General features: G+C 43.5%; 1 protein-coding gene across 2 annotated transcripts in view; it reads left to right on the plus strand.

Annotated features, from left to right (window-relative positions):
• The first annotated feature begins 13358 nt into the window (after positions 1 to 13358).
• GABBR2 (gamma-aminobutyric acid type B receptor subunit 2) overlaps positions 13359 to 18734 on the plus strand; it is an 832666-nt gene continuing 827290 nt past the window's right edge. Inside the window, exon 1 of one of the 2 annotated variants that reach the window (XM_037893395.2) lies at positions 13359 to 14736. In XM_037893395.2, coding sequence (XP_037749323.1) covers positions 14437 to 14736 — 300 coding nt within the window. In that variant the 5' untranslated portion in view covers positions 13359 to 14436. The remainder of the gene's footprint in view (positions 14737 to 18734) is intronic. The other variant, XM_037893394.2, reaches the window with a different exon arrangement.

Consider the following 18734-nt stretch of genomic DNA (forward strand, 5'->3'; position numbering starts at 1 on the left):
CTCTTTTGTAAGTAATTCTTTCTTGCGGTCTCAATACTTTTCTCTTAGAATTTCTCTGATCTTTTGGCCCTGATCCTTCTAACATTTAAGCACATAGGAAAAGACAACTGTTCTATCTTACACTCTTGTTAATTCTTTTTTCCTTATAACCTCTCTCCTTGCTCTCCCTGTTTGTATACAAATTGCACTAGTTTTAGTCACCTGCTGGATCCCAAATTAAAGTAAATTACACTACTTTATCACTAACCATTTACAACTGTTTCCTTACCCACTTACATTGCCATTAGGCTCACTATTGAATTTGTCCCTTGATACCTAAAAATCTACAAAGAAATAGGGTAGTGGCTTCAGTCCGGTATATATAGTACAGGAACAAATAAAGGAGCTGACTGTGTTTGTGTGCGTGAGAGAGAAAGAGAGGAAGAGACAATAAAATAAAAGTGTGAGGTAGCATTGCAGTAGTTGTGAAGGGACTAAATAGAGGCTCAAACTCATTAGCACTTTTGTTCACTGGCTAGTAGCACCTGTGTTCAGTTTAAAAAAAAGCCATTCTGTTGGATCCACAAATAAAAAACAGATGCTGGCACAAGAGAGAGGTGTTAAAATTAAAGCAAGATTATCTGGTCACTTTTGTTTCCTTCTGGTACTTTTAAAAATTGTATGACATCAATCAGTTAAAGAGCCATATACTGTATTACAGTCCATACACGCACAGATCTCCCATTGAAGTCTTTGAGTTTTCATGGAGTCAGGACTTTAGGATTTCACCTGTAGGTGGTGATATGCAAAGATGAAGGAAAAACAGACTTCACAACAGAATTGTACAGGGAGAAATCCTGCTGCCTCATCTGAACCATCTGTTAAGAAAAGCAGTGAGGTTTAGGTTTCCAGTAACATAAAATTGCATAAAACTTCTGTTTATTCACACAGTGCATCCTCTGGTTTGAGGAAACGACGAGGTAACTATATATAAATTCACCACAGAAGCAACCATGGGATAAAAATTTGATGCACTCCAGGCTCTTCACTTAGAAGTCGGGGCACTCTCACAGAACCAGTTTGCTGCTTCTATAGCTATGGCATGCAGTCTGCTCTCTGATGGGGATTTTCAACTGGTGACTCTGGGGTTTGTGTGTGCCAGGCCCCCTGCTGCTTCTCTTCTCCCTCTCTTACCCCAGTAGCCTAGTAATGTGCCTGGCTATAGGATCAGTACACAATCCAGCATCTGCCTGGATAGAGTGTGCCTTTAACCAAATGGTAAGATTCTGCTCCCTTTGAGGGAGATCATGGCTGGCTGGGAGTCAGTCCTTCAGTGGACTTCAGTCCTAAGTGGGATGGGTTGAAACTCTTGGCTTCACCTCATTGGTGGAGAACGGATTGATGTGTCAAGGGGAGGGTGGAGCTACAACCAAGACTAACGCTAGCCAGGGAGCAAGGTGGGGCCTTGTGGTGCATGTGGCTAGATCATGGCTGAAGGAGATCCACTCTACGTGTGCAGTAGCTGTCGTGTAAGGAAGTAAAGTATGCCTACAGAAATCAAAGGTCATCCCCCATTTTGAAACACAGGGTTCTGGATAGCTGGGATCAGACCAGGCTTTGGCTGGCTGAAGCTTAGAGCAACTTCTCGTTGCTGTGCTTTGTAATATATAAATATATAGTTGTTTAAATAGAAGCTGTCCATGTATTGATAAGCACACCACAGCCTGCATGTGTACTATGGCAGGGCCATTTAACATTTTACCCTTATCCTCTCACATATGGATATCACCCGGGTCATGCCACAGATTACTCCAGCCACCCTGGGACCTTCTTTCATGGGATGCTTGTCAATCATGAGACCTTTATGATCCTGAATAAAATGTTGCTTATTTGACCTCAATACTATCCATCCCTGGCCTTTGTTCCAATCATCCTGAATCTGGCTATGCCACACTAGCTTCTGTTAACTTCTTGTCTGTTTGGCCTCATCAGAGAATTCTAGTCCCCCTGGGGGCTCATGTTTCCATGAGAGGCTGCTTTCATAATCACAGTACAGTCTCTGGACTGTTCCTTAACAACTCTATGGTAAATACTTGGAGGGAGATTGCTGTCTCAGCTCTGCCTGCCACACTGGGGAACTTACAGATCAAGCCTGTGTCACAGTCATAAGGTTAACCTTTGAAGGGATTCCTTTAAAAAAACTTTCAAAGGGACCAAGACAACCTCTTCAAACAGAATAAAACAAATAAACTGACACACACACACCACGAGGTGTCCTGTTTCCTCCTGGGTTGGAGTGACCTCTTTTCTTCTTCTGCCCTGTAGCTTGTGAGAAGGACTTATAACTTGCAACTCTGGATATATTGATAACATCCTGAAAGTGAACAGGGTGCTGGCAGTTCAAGAAGGGAAATCTCTGTGTTATTTTTCCTTTTCTAAGGCTTCCCTTAAGAACACACAAAACAAGAAAGATATTCTTTCCTGCTGTTTAATTTTTTTGGAAGAGGCAGTGACTGCACGTTGCTCAGTAGAAGAATGGATATGTACTCGCAGGCCTATATTAATCTGCATAAAATCCTAAGGAAAAGCAGAAGAATAAATTTGGCTCTAAGGTAGGTTCTAATTCCCTTTACTGGGTCAATAGGACTATGTCTTCTGTGATTGCCACTTCCCTCAAAGACCTAATGGATAACAAAATTAGAGCTTTTCTTTAAGGGATTATCACAACACAACCAGAGCAGTTCTTTGTTCTGCTAGGTCCTTTACCTCCACTCCTAAAAAGTCTTGCTCTAGGCTCTACGCATGTAGCCATGATCTAGGCTTGCAAGGGTAAACCAGGAGGAGAATTTCTCAAAGCTGCATTTCTCAAATGCATGCAGTTTTTCCTGATTTTCCCTACCACTAAGTTTCCTTTTGCTGCTAAACATATCCTGCAACAGAAGTCTTAATGATGCCTTATGCAGAAGTAGCTAACCCTCAATTAAGTCCTTACCTATGCAGACAGACCCTTACTAAACTGAGCTCCATCAGTTTAATCATTCAAAGCCTGCACACCTTACCTGGAACATCACATCTCTAGGGTATTCGGCTCCAGTATTTGTTGCAATCTTACTTCCTGCTAGAGTCTGCATTAAAGAGAAGTTTTGCTCTAATTGAGATTTGTAAAAGTCAACACCCTAGACCACTCCTCATCTAAGCTAGCCAAGAGGAGATGCCAAATTGAGAAGTTTGTGCTATGTCCAATCCCGCTCTTAAAGATGGGCATCTAAATGCAGGCTACAGGGAGACACCTATTTCTTCTCAGGCATCTCAGCTGCAAACCTTTGCTGTTTTAGCAAGAAGCTGATGGGGAGGTTCTCTGCAACTTTTAGCCCATGGATTAGGATACTCACCTGGGATGTGAGAGACCTCCTAGTTCAAGCCCTCCCTTTGCCTGAAGGGGAAAGAAGGGATCTGAACAGAGTCTTTCCACCTCTCACTCAAGTGCCCTAGCTACTGAGCTATGGCATATTCTGGTATGAAGGGCTCCCTCGGTCTCTCCTGCTAAAGCTGTTCCACTGTGGACAATAAATAAAAAAGTGACTGAAGCAGGAGAATTGGATCCTGTGTCTCCCACATCCCAGGGCCATGCACTAAACCACAGGCTACTGAGTCATTATGAAGCTTTCTTTCTGGCCCAAGGATTCTTTCATTATTTAGTCCAAAGTGCAGATATGGTACAAAGGATATTTTGGGGGTGGGAAATAAGATTACGGATTTTTAAAAATTCTTTAAAACTCAAGTTCATCTTTCCACAGAAGAATACTGTTCTTCTTCAAATAAACTTATGAAGAGTTGCCCTCTTTCTAAATGGCCGCCATCTCACATTGTTGTCACTGCTACTGAGGTTGCAGGTTGCCTTAGCAAAGATAACTACCATCACAATTCCTCGTCTCCTCCCAGTGTTCTGCTCTGACTCATGACAGCATAGGGGCCAGCATCTTTGCTATGGGCAGCTGAGTTTCACTCACTTTAGGAACAGTGGAAGGCAGATACTAGATTTGCTAAGGACAGCCTGTGGCATCAGCCCCATTGAGTAAAATGAAAGACAGCAGCCATTTTAAGAAGACCCACTAAACTGAGGGCAGCTTTTGACCTCAGTGGGACTGCCCTTCACCCAGAGCTCACAGGAAATCTACACAAAGCCAGTGCCATCACGTGGAGGTTCTGTATCTGCATTTTGGCTGTGGAACCCCCTAAGCCTAATAACTTAGGAAGCACTTTTCAACTGGAGACCCTTTTGTTTTGATAGTTGCCTCCAGAACTCTTAAAGGAGGGTTCCCAGGTGCTGGGAGGCTGCAGAAGAGTTAATGAAAAAACTACATTACTGTAGCATTAAGGTTGAAAAGTGAAGCCCAGAAATCAGTATATAAAAAATTAAGGTTTCCATAGCATGTTAACTTGATTATATTCCATGTACAGTACAGTGTATATAGTCCATAAAGCTGCACAGTTGAAGCAATAAAAATCTTATATATTGGTAATGTTGGCAAATGAACTTCAGTATGATAACCTTAACTTTGTATCAATATAGTTTCTGTATGCCTCCCAAGTTAACTTCGGGTAGCAGTAGAGGGAATGTTGTCAGAATCCACAGAGTAACAATATCTAAATCATAACAAACTAAAATGACTACAAACTGATTTTCGTTCGGACACTGATATGGTAAGTCATTACTACTGGATGTAATCCTTACAAACATGAGTTGTCCAAATGAGTTCTATGAGACTATGCATGGTAGACAGTAGCATACTAGCAACAAAATATTTCAGGACTGGACCCATTGTGTGGGAAGTAAACCATAATTAGATGTGGAAATGGAGAGACTACCAAAATTATGGACAATCTCTATACTAATTCTTTATATTAGTACATATCCCTACATCAAGTACATCAGAAAAATTATAACTTAGAAAGTAGTGTATGCCAGAATGTTACTTTCAAACATTAATAATGGTTTTAAAATTTGAAGATAGTTGGTTTTGAATTATCAGTACATCTTCCTTTATGTTTTAGAATTCATCCATTTCTGAGTTGAGTGCAAAAGACAACATACTTTTCTAAAGTAGAAAAAGTGTCTCCTTCTACCTGCCTGAACTCAGAAATGGCAGAACAGATTTTCCTCATGTTTTCAGGGGGAAAATGCCTTGGATTGATACAGGGCATGAGAATTTTCAGCTCAGCTTTGAGGAACATTTACAATCCAGTGAAAATAGAGGTTTTACAATGGATAGGCCAGCCTTTGCTTTAATTACAGTCTCTGTTCTCTCTGTACACATAATGAAGAAAAGCATCTCTATAGTGAGGCAAGGTGGTTTACTCACACACACATCCCAGAAGACCCTGAATTTTTTCTGGTTGCTTTTATCCATGAGTGGAAAAATGTACTCTTGGGTGAGGAAAAGGGAGAAAGGCACCTTTCAAAGGATTTGTTTACTGGAACCAGTGGTTTTCAACCTTATTTCATTTTTCGACTCCTAAAAATTTTTGAATGAAGGTGCAGATCCCTTTGGATATCTTAGCCATAGTCTGCGGCTTCCAGGTTGAAAACCACTGTTCTATGGTAATAACTACTTTTTGCGGACCCCTTGCCATAGTCTGTGGACCCCCAGAGGTCTGCGGATCACATGTTGAAAACCACTGGCATAGATAATGAAAAGCTTCTAACAGAGGAGTGCCATTTAAAAAGAGGCAGAAGACAGCACCTGTCTTTACCACTTCCACTTAAGGTGATGAAGCTGGGGAGTAGCTGATTGTTAGGCAGGTGGGTTCCCTTCTCTGGGAGCTACTAATTAGAAATCCATAAGCAGGTAAGGGTTAATTGCTCAAGACCAGGATATACCTTTGGATCCTGAGTCTGCTTATCCTACATTCTTGAAGTCATTGGCCAATTTATTTTATTCTATATTTTTCTGTGTTCTCTTTCCTCTGTTTTCCCTGAACAGAAGCTAACCCATTATAGAGTTGTGGGCCTTGGATACACTGGGGCACGGGCTGGTTGGACTCTCTGTACATCAAAAAATGGGAAATAATCCCATTATTAAAAACAAAACACGAGAAATGACTACTGTCTCCACACAAGCACCCTGAGCGACCCTCCATGGTGGAGGAATGTTGAATTTTCTATGAGAGCACTGGGACTACAAAAGGGTTTGTTGTACCTATATAGGTCAGCAATGAATTGGAAGCAATGTCTCCCACTTGCTGTGCTAACACAAAGATTGTGTAAACTGTTGGTTTTTACTGTTGTTTTTATATATATTGAGTAAATATTTCTGAAGAAGGGGAAATATATGTTGGTTTCCTAACAAAGACTGATGGAATTGTGTTCCTTTACTTTATTTTATTATGTAATTATTATTTTATTGTTTTGTGCAATCGTGCTTAAAAACAACTGATGCTATTAGCTTGATAATTCAAATGGAAGTATGCACCTTTTAATTTTATTTTATTGTATTTGGATGCTCTAAAAACTTTTAAATTGGAGATTTTTTGTAGTTTAATTTGATTTATTTTGTTGTAATACACACAGTTTGGAAGGGTGTGAAGAAATAAAGATACACTTATCAAGACGTCTAAGGAGAGATTTTTAAAGTTAGGAGCATGCAGTTGTATGCACACATTTATGAATACAATAGTATGGTACATACTGGCATGAATTACATGGCTCCACTGATACTTCACAGATTATTAAGAACCTCAGGGATTTCAAAAGGGAGCTGAAGGAGTAGAAAGTACAGGTTATCTTCTGAGAGATAGTTCATATTTCACAAAGCAAGAACAGACAGCAGAAGGTACTGGAGGTGAATCATTGTCTTGGTAAGTTGTGTAACATGGGACTATTTCGTTTTGCAGCGTATTGGGCCATCTCCCCTTGTATGCTCAGACATATAATTCACACTCAAGATATCATGAATGTAATAAAGGTGTCAAGAAATGTAAAGAGAATAAATTCTTTAACTGCCTGTATACCAGTGCCAGAAGACTAGGTAACAAATGAGAGAAATTGGAAATAATTTATCAGAAGATATTTGGCAAAATTGTTATTACTTTGAATCCTGGTGGGAGGATTCACATGACTAGAATGCTAAAATGCTAGATATACCCTCTTTAGGAAGGAAAGAGCAGGCAGCAGGGGTTGGGGGTGGCATTCTACATCAAAGATGCCATTACCTATTTTAGACTTATTGACAACTCAGAAGCATAGGACCTGCTGTGCTTATGAATCAATATGCTAACTAAGAAAGCATAAGAAGGAGGTACTGGTATAGACCTGTTGTTGACCACGAAATAAGAAAACAGATGAGCCTAAGCACCTCCTTAAGCATCAACCAGTAATGTGTAGAAAGAAGACCTGTGTTATTCTGGGGAATTACATTCTGGGGGACATATGCTGCAGGTCTCATCCTGCTACTAGTAAAACATTCTTGTAGTTTCTAATAAAATAATAGATGATAATTTTCTACCAAAAAAACTATTAATTCAATTTAAGGTAATTCTATATTAGACCTCATTTCTCATAGATATATATGAATTGATCACTGAACTATAAATAGATGGTTTTGTGTAACTGATTATGACCTGATTACATTAATTATGTGCACACAGAATATACCCTAGCAATTATATATATTTAAAGTGAGCATTTTCCCAAGGCTAAAACAATTATGACCAAACTGATTGAGAGGGGAAAATTAAACAGAAAAATAAAAATAATTGTGATAGGTTTCAGAGTGGTAGCCGTGTTAGTCTGAATCAGCAAAAAGAACGAGGAGTACTTGTGGCACCTTAGAGACTAACAAATTTATTTGAGCATAAGCTTTCATGGGCTAAAACCCACTTCATTGGATGCATGCAGTGGAAAATACAAGAAGTGGATCTCTTGTGTGGACGGTCCAGGCCCGCTGCCAACTCTGTCCACATATCTATTCAGGGGACACCATCATAGGACCGAATCACATCAGCCACATTATCAGAGGCTCATTCACCTGCACATCTACCAATGTGATATATGCCATCATGTGCCAGCAATGCCCCTCTGCCATGTACATTGGCCAAACCGGACAGTCTCTATGTAAAAGAATAAATGGACACAAATCAGACATCAAGAATTATAACATTCAAAAACCAGTCGGAGAACACTTCAATCTCTCTGGTCACTTGATTACAGACCTAAAAGTCGCAATATTACAACAAAAAAACTTCAGAAACAGACTCCAACGAGAGACTGTTGAATTGGAATTAATTTGCAAATGGGACACCATTAAATTAGGCTTGAATAAAGACTGGGAGTGGGTGGGTCATTACACAAAGTAAAACGATTTCCCCATGCTTATTTCCCACCCCCCTCTACTGTTACTCTCACCTTCTTGTCAGCTGTTGGAAATGGGCCATCCTGATTATCACTACAAAAGGCTTTTTCTCCTGCTGATAATAGCTCACCTTAATTGACCACTCTCATTATAGTGTGTATGGGAACACCCATTTTTTCATGTTCTCTGTGTGTGTGTATGTGTATATATATATATCTTCCTACTGTATTTTCCACTGCATGCATCCGATGAAGTGGGTTTTAGCCCACGAAAACTTATGCTCAAATAAATTTGTTAGTTTCTAAGGTGCCACAAGTACTCCTCGTTCTTTTTGAAAATAATTGTGTAAGACTATTTTACTAGAAGTCCAAAAATACAATTCTACAATCATAAAAGAAGGCTACTTTGGTTAAAAAAACATCCTGGTTAAGAAAGGAAGTGAAATCAGCAATATAGCAGACACTTGAAGTCAGGTTTCCCACATGCCAGATGAGTGCCCTCACCATCAGGCCCTCCTGGGGTCTCTCCTATTGAAGCTGTTCCACTTTGAATAACTGATTAACTGTTCACCTAGAGAAGGGATTGGAAGCCTGGAGTCCCCTGTCCTAGGTAAATGCCTTAGTCATCAGGTTTTAGAGTCACTGAGCAGGGGATTGGACTAGATGCCTCCTGAGGTCTCTTCCAACCCTAATATTCTCTGATTCTTTCTCTGTGGCCCAATGAATATTTATTATTTCATCCAAAGCGGAACAGCTCAACAGCAGAGACTGAAAAAGACCTATCCCAGAATACCTGGATATTAGGGAATTTTCCTGGGATGTAGGAGTCCCAGATTCAAATCCTTGCTCTAAAGTGGGGGGTTTGAATCTGGTCTCCCACATCCCAGGTGAATGCTCTTGGTGCCAAGCTTTTCGGACTAAGGGGTCAACAGCATGTCCTTTTCCTCTGGGGTTTATGTAAACCTAGCCCAACATTTCAAAAAAGAACATATTTAAGATTTCAAAGTAAAACACTCAAATGTTAGGAAATGCCAAGATTAAGGTTGCTTGTGCACTGAGGATGACTCTGTAGTCCAGTGGCTAGGACACCTACCTGGGACGTGGGAGACCCCAGGTCTAGTCCGCCTACTCTAACCACTCTTTCATTATGCATCCACAATGGAACAGCTTCAACAGGAGAGGCTAAGAAAGCCACTTATCAGAATATCCCATAGCTCAGGGGTGTGCTCACTTTCCTGACATGTGGGAGATTTCTATTCAAATTCTTTCTCCCACTTTGGCAAAGAAGGCAGGGTGGGAGGAAAGTGAACCTTGGTTTACCAAATCCCAGGTGAGTGCTTGAAACACTGAGCTCTAAGGTGGGCACCTCCCCTACTTAGCTTTTTGCTAAAATGTTGTAGGTGACTAACTCCAGGAGAGCATTCACAGCTGAGAAACCCAAGCAGAGATTGATGCCTCCCCACAGCCTGGACTTATTGCCTAACTCAGCAAGAGGAACGGGGCTTAGCATACATCCCCTCTGGTCAACATCACCGAATGGCTAGTTTAGGCAGTTCCCCGCCTAGAGCACTGGGTTTTTTGAATCACAGTCTGAGGTGCATATCTGTCACCATTCATTATATAAGGAGCCTAGGTGCCTAACTCAGGCTTTGTGAATCGCAACTTCTAGGCATCTACAAGTTAGGCCTTGTGACGCTCAGTGTCACAACACCTAACATCTTTTTTTCATACAGCTCAAAGAGTATAGGTCACACTTACAGGACAGGGAATTGCATTCTGGAAAGCAGTGACTCTGAATAGGATTTGGGAGTCATGGTGGATAATCTAGTGGTCATGAGATCCCAGGCAATACTGTGGCTAAGAGGGCTAAGACTATTCTTGAAGTACAGAGGGGAATATTAATTAGGAGTAGGAGGTGGTATTACCTCTGTAAACAGCACTGGAATATCCAGTTCTGGTGCCAACACTTCTAAAAGGATGTTGAAGAACTGGAAAGGTTTGACTCGGGGACCCAGTGGTGCCATCTGGATCTGTCATATCTGCATAATAGTTCACCAAAGGGTGGCATATGGGGTTCTTACTGAAAGCCAGTAATCCACTGGTGTATTTGTTAAATAAACTGAAAATTATGCTCTTAAGGTCTTGGATTTGAGGCAGTTCAGCAAGAGGTGATGTATCTCAGAAATGGTCCTCCCAAGCAGAAGGTATCCCCCTGTCTGGTCATATATCTAATGTATATTGTATGCCTCACAATGCATGCCTATTTTCATACTGAGCCAGGTGTAACTTGAGAGAGAGTGAAATCCACAAGAGAGGAAATCTACAGGGTGAAACAAACATCAGGAGGGTGTCCTGTTTATGAATAAAGAGAAAGGATTGGTCTGACATATCTTGGAGTGCAAAGGGACACACTGAGGCAAACTGACAGTATACTTGCCTCATGCAAGAACGGTCACAGCCAGCCTGACTATAAAGCACTGCAAGGATTTTGAGTGAACAATACTCTAAGGGACATGAGACTATTTTGTTAATTACATCCAGGCTCTAGAATACGTCATGATTTTATTTTGTATCTAGCCCAGTGGTCGGCAACCTTCGGCATGTGGCCCATCAGGGTAATCTGCTGGCGGGTTGCAAGACATTTTGTTTATGTTGACCATCTGCAGGCACGTCCCCCTGCAGCTCCCAGTGGCCGTGGTTCATTGTTCCCAGACAATGGGAGCTGCAGGAAGCAGCGGCCAGCAAGTCCCTGCGGCCTGCGCTGCTTCTCACAGCTCCCATTGGCCGAGAATGGTGAACCGTGGCCACTGGGAGCTGCGGGCAGCCGTGCCTTCTGACGGTCAATGTAAACAAAATGTCTCGCAGCCCACCAGCGGATTACCCTGATGGGCTGCGTGCCGAAGGTTGCCGACCCCTGATCTAGCCATTTGTTTCAAACTTACTTCTTGCTACTTTACTTTGAATCTCAATGCTTTGTTAAATAAATGTATATTTGATTTCACTACAAACAAATATAAGTGCTGTGAGTTAAGTGGAGTGGTGATCAAGGTTCCCTCTAATTTTTGACAGGCCGTATGCACAAAAAATATCTTCTGTGCAAATTTTTGTGCTTCTGTGCAAAATTTTGTGTCCGTGGTGTTTCGCCTTGTGTGCAGGGTTTAGGATCTGTGTGCGCATGCACATGCGCACAGCTTAGAGGGAACAGTGGTGGTGATATGAGGTGAAACTGGTAAACTGGGATGTGCTGCTTCTTTGGCAGCAGCAGACTGAATACTGAGAGTGTCCAGAGGGCCAGGGGCTGGACACTTGAGGAAGACACTCGGAGGGCTTGAGGTTTGGAGCATGCTTCTCGCTAACCTCTACACTGACAGCTGGGCCTGCGAGGGCTAGAGAGGAGTGTTTGTATTGTCTGTGGTTGGTACAGTTGGGAAGCTCACCCACAGCAGGCATAGACAAGGCTTCCTCATGCTAAGGGCAGGTAACAGCGAGGTGCCTCACAACCTTGGGTACCCCTAGGAAGCACCACAAGGAGTCCAGAAAAAGGCCTCCAAGAATGATTCAAAGTCAGAAAAACCTGCCTTACAGTGACATTCTCAAGAAGCTCAATCAATTTTGTTTATCAGACAGGTTACAAAGTGCATAATGATGTGATCAAGTATTTAGATGGGGAAGATTTCTGACAGCAAGAGCTCCTTTATTTAGCAGACAAAGGCAGTGACTGGAAACTGAAGCTAGACAAATTCTAACTGAAAATAAGATGCACATTTTTAACAGAGTAATAAACCACTGGAACAACTTTCCAAGAGATGGGATGGAATCTCCATTATTTGAAGTCTTCAAATTAAGATCAGATATCTTTCTAAAAGATATACTTGTGCCACAAGTACTCCTCATTCTTTCTGCTGATACAGACTAACACGGCTACCACTCTGAAAAGATATACTTTTTCTCAACCAGAAGTTATAGGCTGGATGCAGGAATTACTGGGCAAAATTATACGGCCTGTGTTATGCAGGAGGTCAGGCTAGATGATTATAAGGCTCCCTTCTGGCTTTAAAATTATTAATCTATCAATGTAATTTCCTGTTATTCGAATTTATCAGAACAATAGCACCAGTACATATGTGATATAAGTAAGATTTATTGGCCAATGCTAACATCTTGCTTAAGAGAAAAGATGTGGAACCTGTAATGAGATCCCTGGTGATTTTAGGAAAAGAATTAGTATTTATAAAAAGGGAGAAGTCTGAAGCATTTAGTTGTACATAGCTCCGTGTTCTTTGATCACTCCCTGTGTGGTTAACCTCCAGTGCTAAAGAAACAAAGACAGACCTACATTGCTGCCTGGACTCTCTTTGTGGTTTGAGTTAAAGCCTCCCTGTTGAGGGACTTTGCAATATATAGTCAGGGGAGGAGACTGTGTACAGTGTCCCTCTGTTCCACAGGGGAAAATGTGCCTGTGTGAGAGTGGTATGGAATAGTGTGTACAGGTGTGATCAAGTGTGCAGTATGTGTGCAGGTGGGAGATATGTGGAGGTGAGTGTGGGCTGGGGAGTGTTTGCATGGTGTGAATGAATGCCTACAATAGGTACAGGGCCCATATTCTCTGAGGCACAATGGGACCAAATTCTATGGCAACAACCTCTAAACTCCACCGAGACAACGCTAAATTCTGCTGAAACATTCATTTATTTAGTTGCAGCTGCAAGCAGGGAGACAAAAGGGAATTTGTAGGGCACCAGAGTGCAGAAAAATGGTGAATTCCATGGCCTCTTGAAAAATACCAAATTCTACAGGGGCAGAATACATATGGCCCGGAGTATTGCGTGGGCGGGCACTCCAGGTGTTTGGCAGGGGGCTGGTTGTATTTGTGTGGGATGGAGGGGTGTGTTTGAGGCTGTGTGCTTAGTGTGTCTGTGGATTTGTGGGCTAGTGTGTGCTCAGTATGTGTGGGGAGGGGTGTATGGGGTGGAGTATGCTGGTAGGATGGGCTTGCATAGTGACTGTGAGGGTGTGGAGAGTGTTTTGATCGTAGAATGGGGCAATGGGAAGGGTAGTTCTTGCCAGCTGATTACAAACATTTTTCCGTGGAGGGGGCTAATATATGCGGAGCTGTATTAATCACCCAGACAGACAACATACCAGTCATGGCATGTAATGACCTGTTTGTGCTTTCACAGATCTCCTTCTAATCCAGAAGTCGGACTGAAAATGGAGCCCTTCCATGGAAAAGCCTCGACACACCAAACACCCCCGCGTTTCCAGATGTCCCTCTATGGTCGCAGCGCAGCCTTCTACCTGAAGACATCTCGGATTCACAGGCACTGAGTACAGCCGCCAGGAGCGAGCCCCCCGCCCCCAAGCGCTCGCTCGCTCGCTCTCTCTCCTATAGGCTGGTGGAGGTGTCCAAACCCGCATCTCCTGACTCCGCTGTCTCCTCCTCAGCAGCGATTCCGTGCGGCGGGAAGAAGCCCGGTGACAACAATCCCAAGCAGCGGCGGCGGCGGCGGGCGGCGGCGTGGATGCAGCGGCGGGGCCGCCTGGCTGGGATTCCCGGAGGAAAGGGGGCGCCTGTCCCTTCCCGCCTCTCCCGTCCGGCGAGCCGCGGGGCGCGTGCCGCGGGGGGGCGAGCGGCTGCCGGCTGCTTCAGGGGAATGCGGCACTAGCGTCTCCCCCAGACCTCGCAGGCACAGCCGCGGCACCGCGTCCCTCCTCCGCCGCCCGGCCGCCGGAGGGGGCTTCTCTCCTCAGCCTTCCCTTTGGCCGTGCCTCGGCTCCGCTATGGTGGCTGCCGCCCCCCGCGCGCCGGAGCCGGGCTGCGCGGGCCGGCTGCGGCGCTGAGCGCAAGGGGAGGCAGGTCCCCTCTGGCCGCTGCGGGCTGGGGGGCTCTCTCCGCGCCTTGCCGCGGCCGGCTGCGGCGGGCGGACCTGGGGAGGAGGAGGCGCCATTGCCAGGAGGATTATTGCCGGGGGTGCCGGTGCAGAGCGGGCAGCAGACCCCGGCGTTGCCCGCGCCCATCCCCGCCGCCCTTTGCCTGGCCGGGGGAAGCGGCCACCCAGCGATGCGCCCGGCGTGAGGGAGCCCGCGCCCTCGCCGCCGCCCGCAGCATGCCGCCCTCCCCGAAGAGACCCCGCGCGGCCGCGGCCGCCGCCTGCCCTGCCATGCTGCTGCTGCTCCTGTGCTTGGGCTGGGCGCGGGGACACTCCCGGGGGGCGGCCGGGCTGCCCCCCAACGCCACCACGCCGATCTCCATCATGGGCTTGATGCCGCTCAGCCAGTCGGAGGAGGACCAGAAGAGCAAGATCGGCCGGGGCGTGCTGCCCGCCGTGCAGCTGGCCATGGATCAGATCCGCAACGAGTCCCTGCTCAACCCCTACTCGCTGGACCTCCGGCTCTATGACACCGAGGTAGGGATGCTGTTCTCCGGCGGCAGCCTCTCAGTGCCAGCCCGCTGCCCCCTCCCCCGCGCCTGCCTGGGGTGTGCAGGGGAGGTGCCCCGGGAAGTCCGGGGGATGCGGCAGGCGCTGGGAGCGGGAAGGGCATCCCCCCTCCCCCACACCTCCCAGAGCCCCGGACCTTGGGGCATCCGGACAGGTTGATGCGCAGCTGATTGCTGTCCCCACTTGGCCTGACCCGCGAGCTCTGCTCCGGGCATCAGCCTTGTGTGTCAACATGGAGTGCAAACACCCGACAGATGCTGAGGGCTGCAAATGGTGTTTTGCCACGGAGCGAGACTCCGGCGAGATAGCCCAGGGTGCAGTGGTGGAGAGGCAGGCAGCGGGGCGGACGGGCCATACTGTGCTCTCAGGGACACCGGGGCACGGCCGGACTAGCTCAGCGGGCATCAATGGGCTTGCTCCGCATTTTGTAGCGGTGTCGCTGAGAGCAGAATGCGGCCGATACCACCTCTGCTGGCTTGTTGGGGGAAGACAGGGGGCACGGTGACTAGGTGGGAGCTGGGCCGGGCAGGTGTCTGGGTTGCTAGGTTGTCTGGTAGCTTGGGTTTGCTTCCCTTCTTCTTGACATAAGCTTGTAGAAGGATGAGTTTAGTTGATGATTTCTACGTTAAGAACCGCAGGCTGTATCTCTTTTCCAGCGCCGTTTCGATTTATTAAGCAACAGATGCACGTCAATGACCTTCTTTCTTTCTTTTCTCCCTCCCCCCCCCTCCCCCCAATGAGCCTGCCCTGCGATCCGGATTTATAAAATGCAGCATTTGGATTTGAGTGGCAATTGATGTAGCTGAAGGAAGCTCTGTGAGGAGGTGGGAAAAGGAGCTTGTGGGTTTTGTCACATTTCAGCTTTAGCTTCCATGGCCTGAGCAGGCAGGGACGTCCTTCCAGAGGTGTGTTTGGAGGGTGAATGCAAAGTAAGGATGTGAATACATCTTCGTCTTCTAGTTCTCGCAGATTTATTCAGCGTAAGCATTATCCTGTTTGATGTAGAGATCTATGTCTCCTTGTCCTCACTACCCCATTTGTTACGATTAATAGGTTATGTAGTGGTATCAATTGCGTGTGGTGCGCGCTCTCTCTCACACACACATACCACCGTTAAGGAATGCAGGCGAATTTCAGGGGTGACAGCATGAATACAGTGTTGTGAAATCAAAGCAGCGGATGTTCACAAAGAGTTAAATTTGCAGTTTCTCCGTGTTGTGTGTATGCCACATATAATTCCTGTAAAGCCCTATGTTTCAGATCTGTTTCTTTGAGGCTGGAGGAGGGCATTGGGCCGGAAACGATGTCAGATTTGGTACAAAGAAAAGGAGGACTTGTGGCACCTTAGAGACTAACACATTTATTTGAGCATGTAGCTTATGCTCAAATAAATTTGTTAGTCTCTAAGGTGCCACAAGTCCTCCCTTTCTTTTTGCGGATACAGACTAACACGGCTGCTACTCTGAAACCTGAGATTTGGTACAGGAATTTCTCATTCTCTTTAATTGTATAGAGGGATATGGGGTTTGGAAAAGTATTTTTTGCTGAATTACACTTGCTTTTCGTCACAACTTTAATAAACGTGTGTTTGCAGAGAATAAATGCTGATTCAATGTTGAACCTTTCCTGAAGATGGCAGTCATTTCTTGTGTAATTCTAGTGTCTGATATCCATTTCTAAGACAAACCTGGTAAAGCAATTGACTATTGAACATCTTCCCTGTCCTAATTTGTTTTAAGAAAAACCCTTCTTTTCTCCTACTCTGTCCCCAAACTCTGATGGAAATAAACCGAGATCATCAAGGAGAGGCTGCTTTCATTGTAATATGTCTATTTAGGGAATCTCTTATTCTGTAGCTCCTGCTTTTTATTTACATAAAACTATATTATCTTTAGCATAGTAATTTTTCAAATCTCTTCAAGGGGAAATGCATATAATTGAAGACACAAATGCTAAGCAAACATTCTAAGGCAGCATTTTTTGTATTAATGCAATATGTTGAAATAGAATACAGACATGATGAGCCAAAGGTAGTCATTAGTTGTCCTTAGAAAATGAATGCCAGTGAAGTGTGAAATGATAATGAAAGGGATTATGGGTTTTTTTTCTCAATGACAATACCTGATTTTATATAAGCACAATATTTGTCAGAAATACTCACAATTTTACTAATTCATTCTTCTCTACATTATCCTGTTTAAACTGATAACTCCTAAAGATGGGATTATTACAAAAAATGTGTAAAGAAAAGAAAATAGGCAAACTTGGACAAGATTTCCCCTTTACATATAAGGATCCAATAATATTCAATAAGCAGCTACACTTTTAATTAAACCTCAGAACATTTGTCTAGTATATGTATGTTATTTATTAGCACAGAATTTTCTTTCTGAACTAGAAAGCTAACACTGAAAGCATTTAGAAAACCGGTTCTATTTCTCAGTGGGTTGAATAACAGTCTTGTTAAAAAACTCCACTTTTACTATTTAACGCTCCTGAGAAATTAAGAAATAGGGTCCTTTCATAAACCTGGTATCTAGCTTTGAATTCCCCTTCATTGTTAATAGCAATGACCGGGGGAAATACTGGATATCAGCTAGCCCTCAATGATCATAGGATGTTAATTCATCTTAATGTATAGGAGAGTTCATATACAATCCTCTAATGGCTACAGTGTAAAAAAAGTGCAGATTGGATTTTGAGAATGGCTGTGCTTGTTTTAATTGATACACTTTTCTTAGGTCCTTCAATTAGTGAAGATAGAATGAGGTTATCTATAGAATTAATTGGGAATGTAATAAATTGACACATGTACCATGTGAACAGGTTAACATTATTTTCATTTTATTAAAATATAAATTGTCTTTTCCGTGTTTAGAAAATGCTTAGCATATTTTGATCAGTATTGTATGCTTAACAGTAACAATTAAATAACTTAGCACTTGTGAAAGGTACCAGAATGACAGCACCTGAAAAAAAGTTGTCGGTCTATCCTCTCAATTTTAGTTATGCCAGTGCAGGCTTCTTGATACTACTCAGCTGCTGTCTTAACTCTAATGTGGACAAAACGTGGGTAATAGAGTAGTTAAATTACCAGGCCCACTCAGTCTTTGCCCAACTGCTGAGATTGACAAAAATATGTGGTCTGTTGGTTAGAGCAGGAGACCTACATTCTATTCATGACATAATCACTGACCAGGGAGTGTGCATCTCTTTTAGGACATTACAGTTGCATTCTTACAGATACAGAGCCATCATCATCTCCTAAAGGGGAAACAGAACATTGAATTCAGGGCTTGATAGCAAGTGAAAGAATTTGTTTTTTTTAATATATTGAGATATACTATAAGTGCATTTATAATATTGAAGTTTACATATGGTAATGCTTTGGAATCTTAAACATTTTTTATTGTTTTTTTTACAAAATCCCCCTTGAGACAACTTTGTTTAAGTATCGAAATATATTGTATTTTTTTACAAAGTTGTAATGAAAAGCCCATGAAAAATAATTAAATTAATTCAAGTTGGATTGACTTTTACAGTTTAAAGCATTTATATATTGAGATATTTTTCTGGCAAATTAAATGAGTATTGTTAATTTACTGCTTGTGATTTCTGTAATATATAGAATATATTTACTGTAAATCCAATTATTTATATTCAAGTCATTGCCAGGCACTTTCTCAATTAGGCCACAGTTCAGGAAGGCAGTGAGTAGTTTCATGTTTTAACTTTAGGCATATGATCAACCCCAATCCTCTTAAGCAAAGCACTTAAATATGTTAAAGGTAAGCACATGCGTAAGTCCTTTGCCGAATTGGGGCACAGGCTAGATGGGGCTGTGTACTATATTTTCTCAGGAAAATGTGATGAAGCAAATTTATGAAAATGCAAAGGTTGTTTCAAGGGAAATCAAAAGCCTGATCCTGCTCCAATTTAATGCTCCAATTCTGCAAACACTTATG

This window comes from Chelonia mydas, chromosome 2 (assembly GCF_015237465.2).
Source record: "Chelonia mydas isolate rCheMyd1 chromosome 2, rCheMyd1.pri.v2, whole genome shotgun sequence".
In the NCBI taxonomy this organism is placed as follows: Eukaryota; Metazoa; Chordata; order Testudines; family Cheloniidae; genus Chelonia; species Chelonia mydas.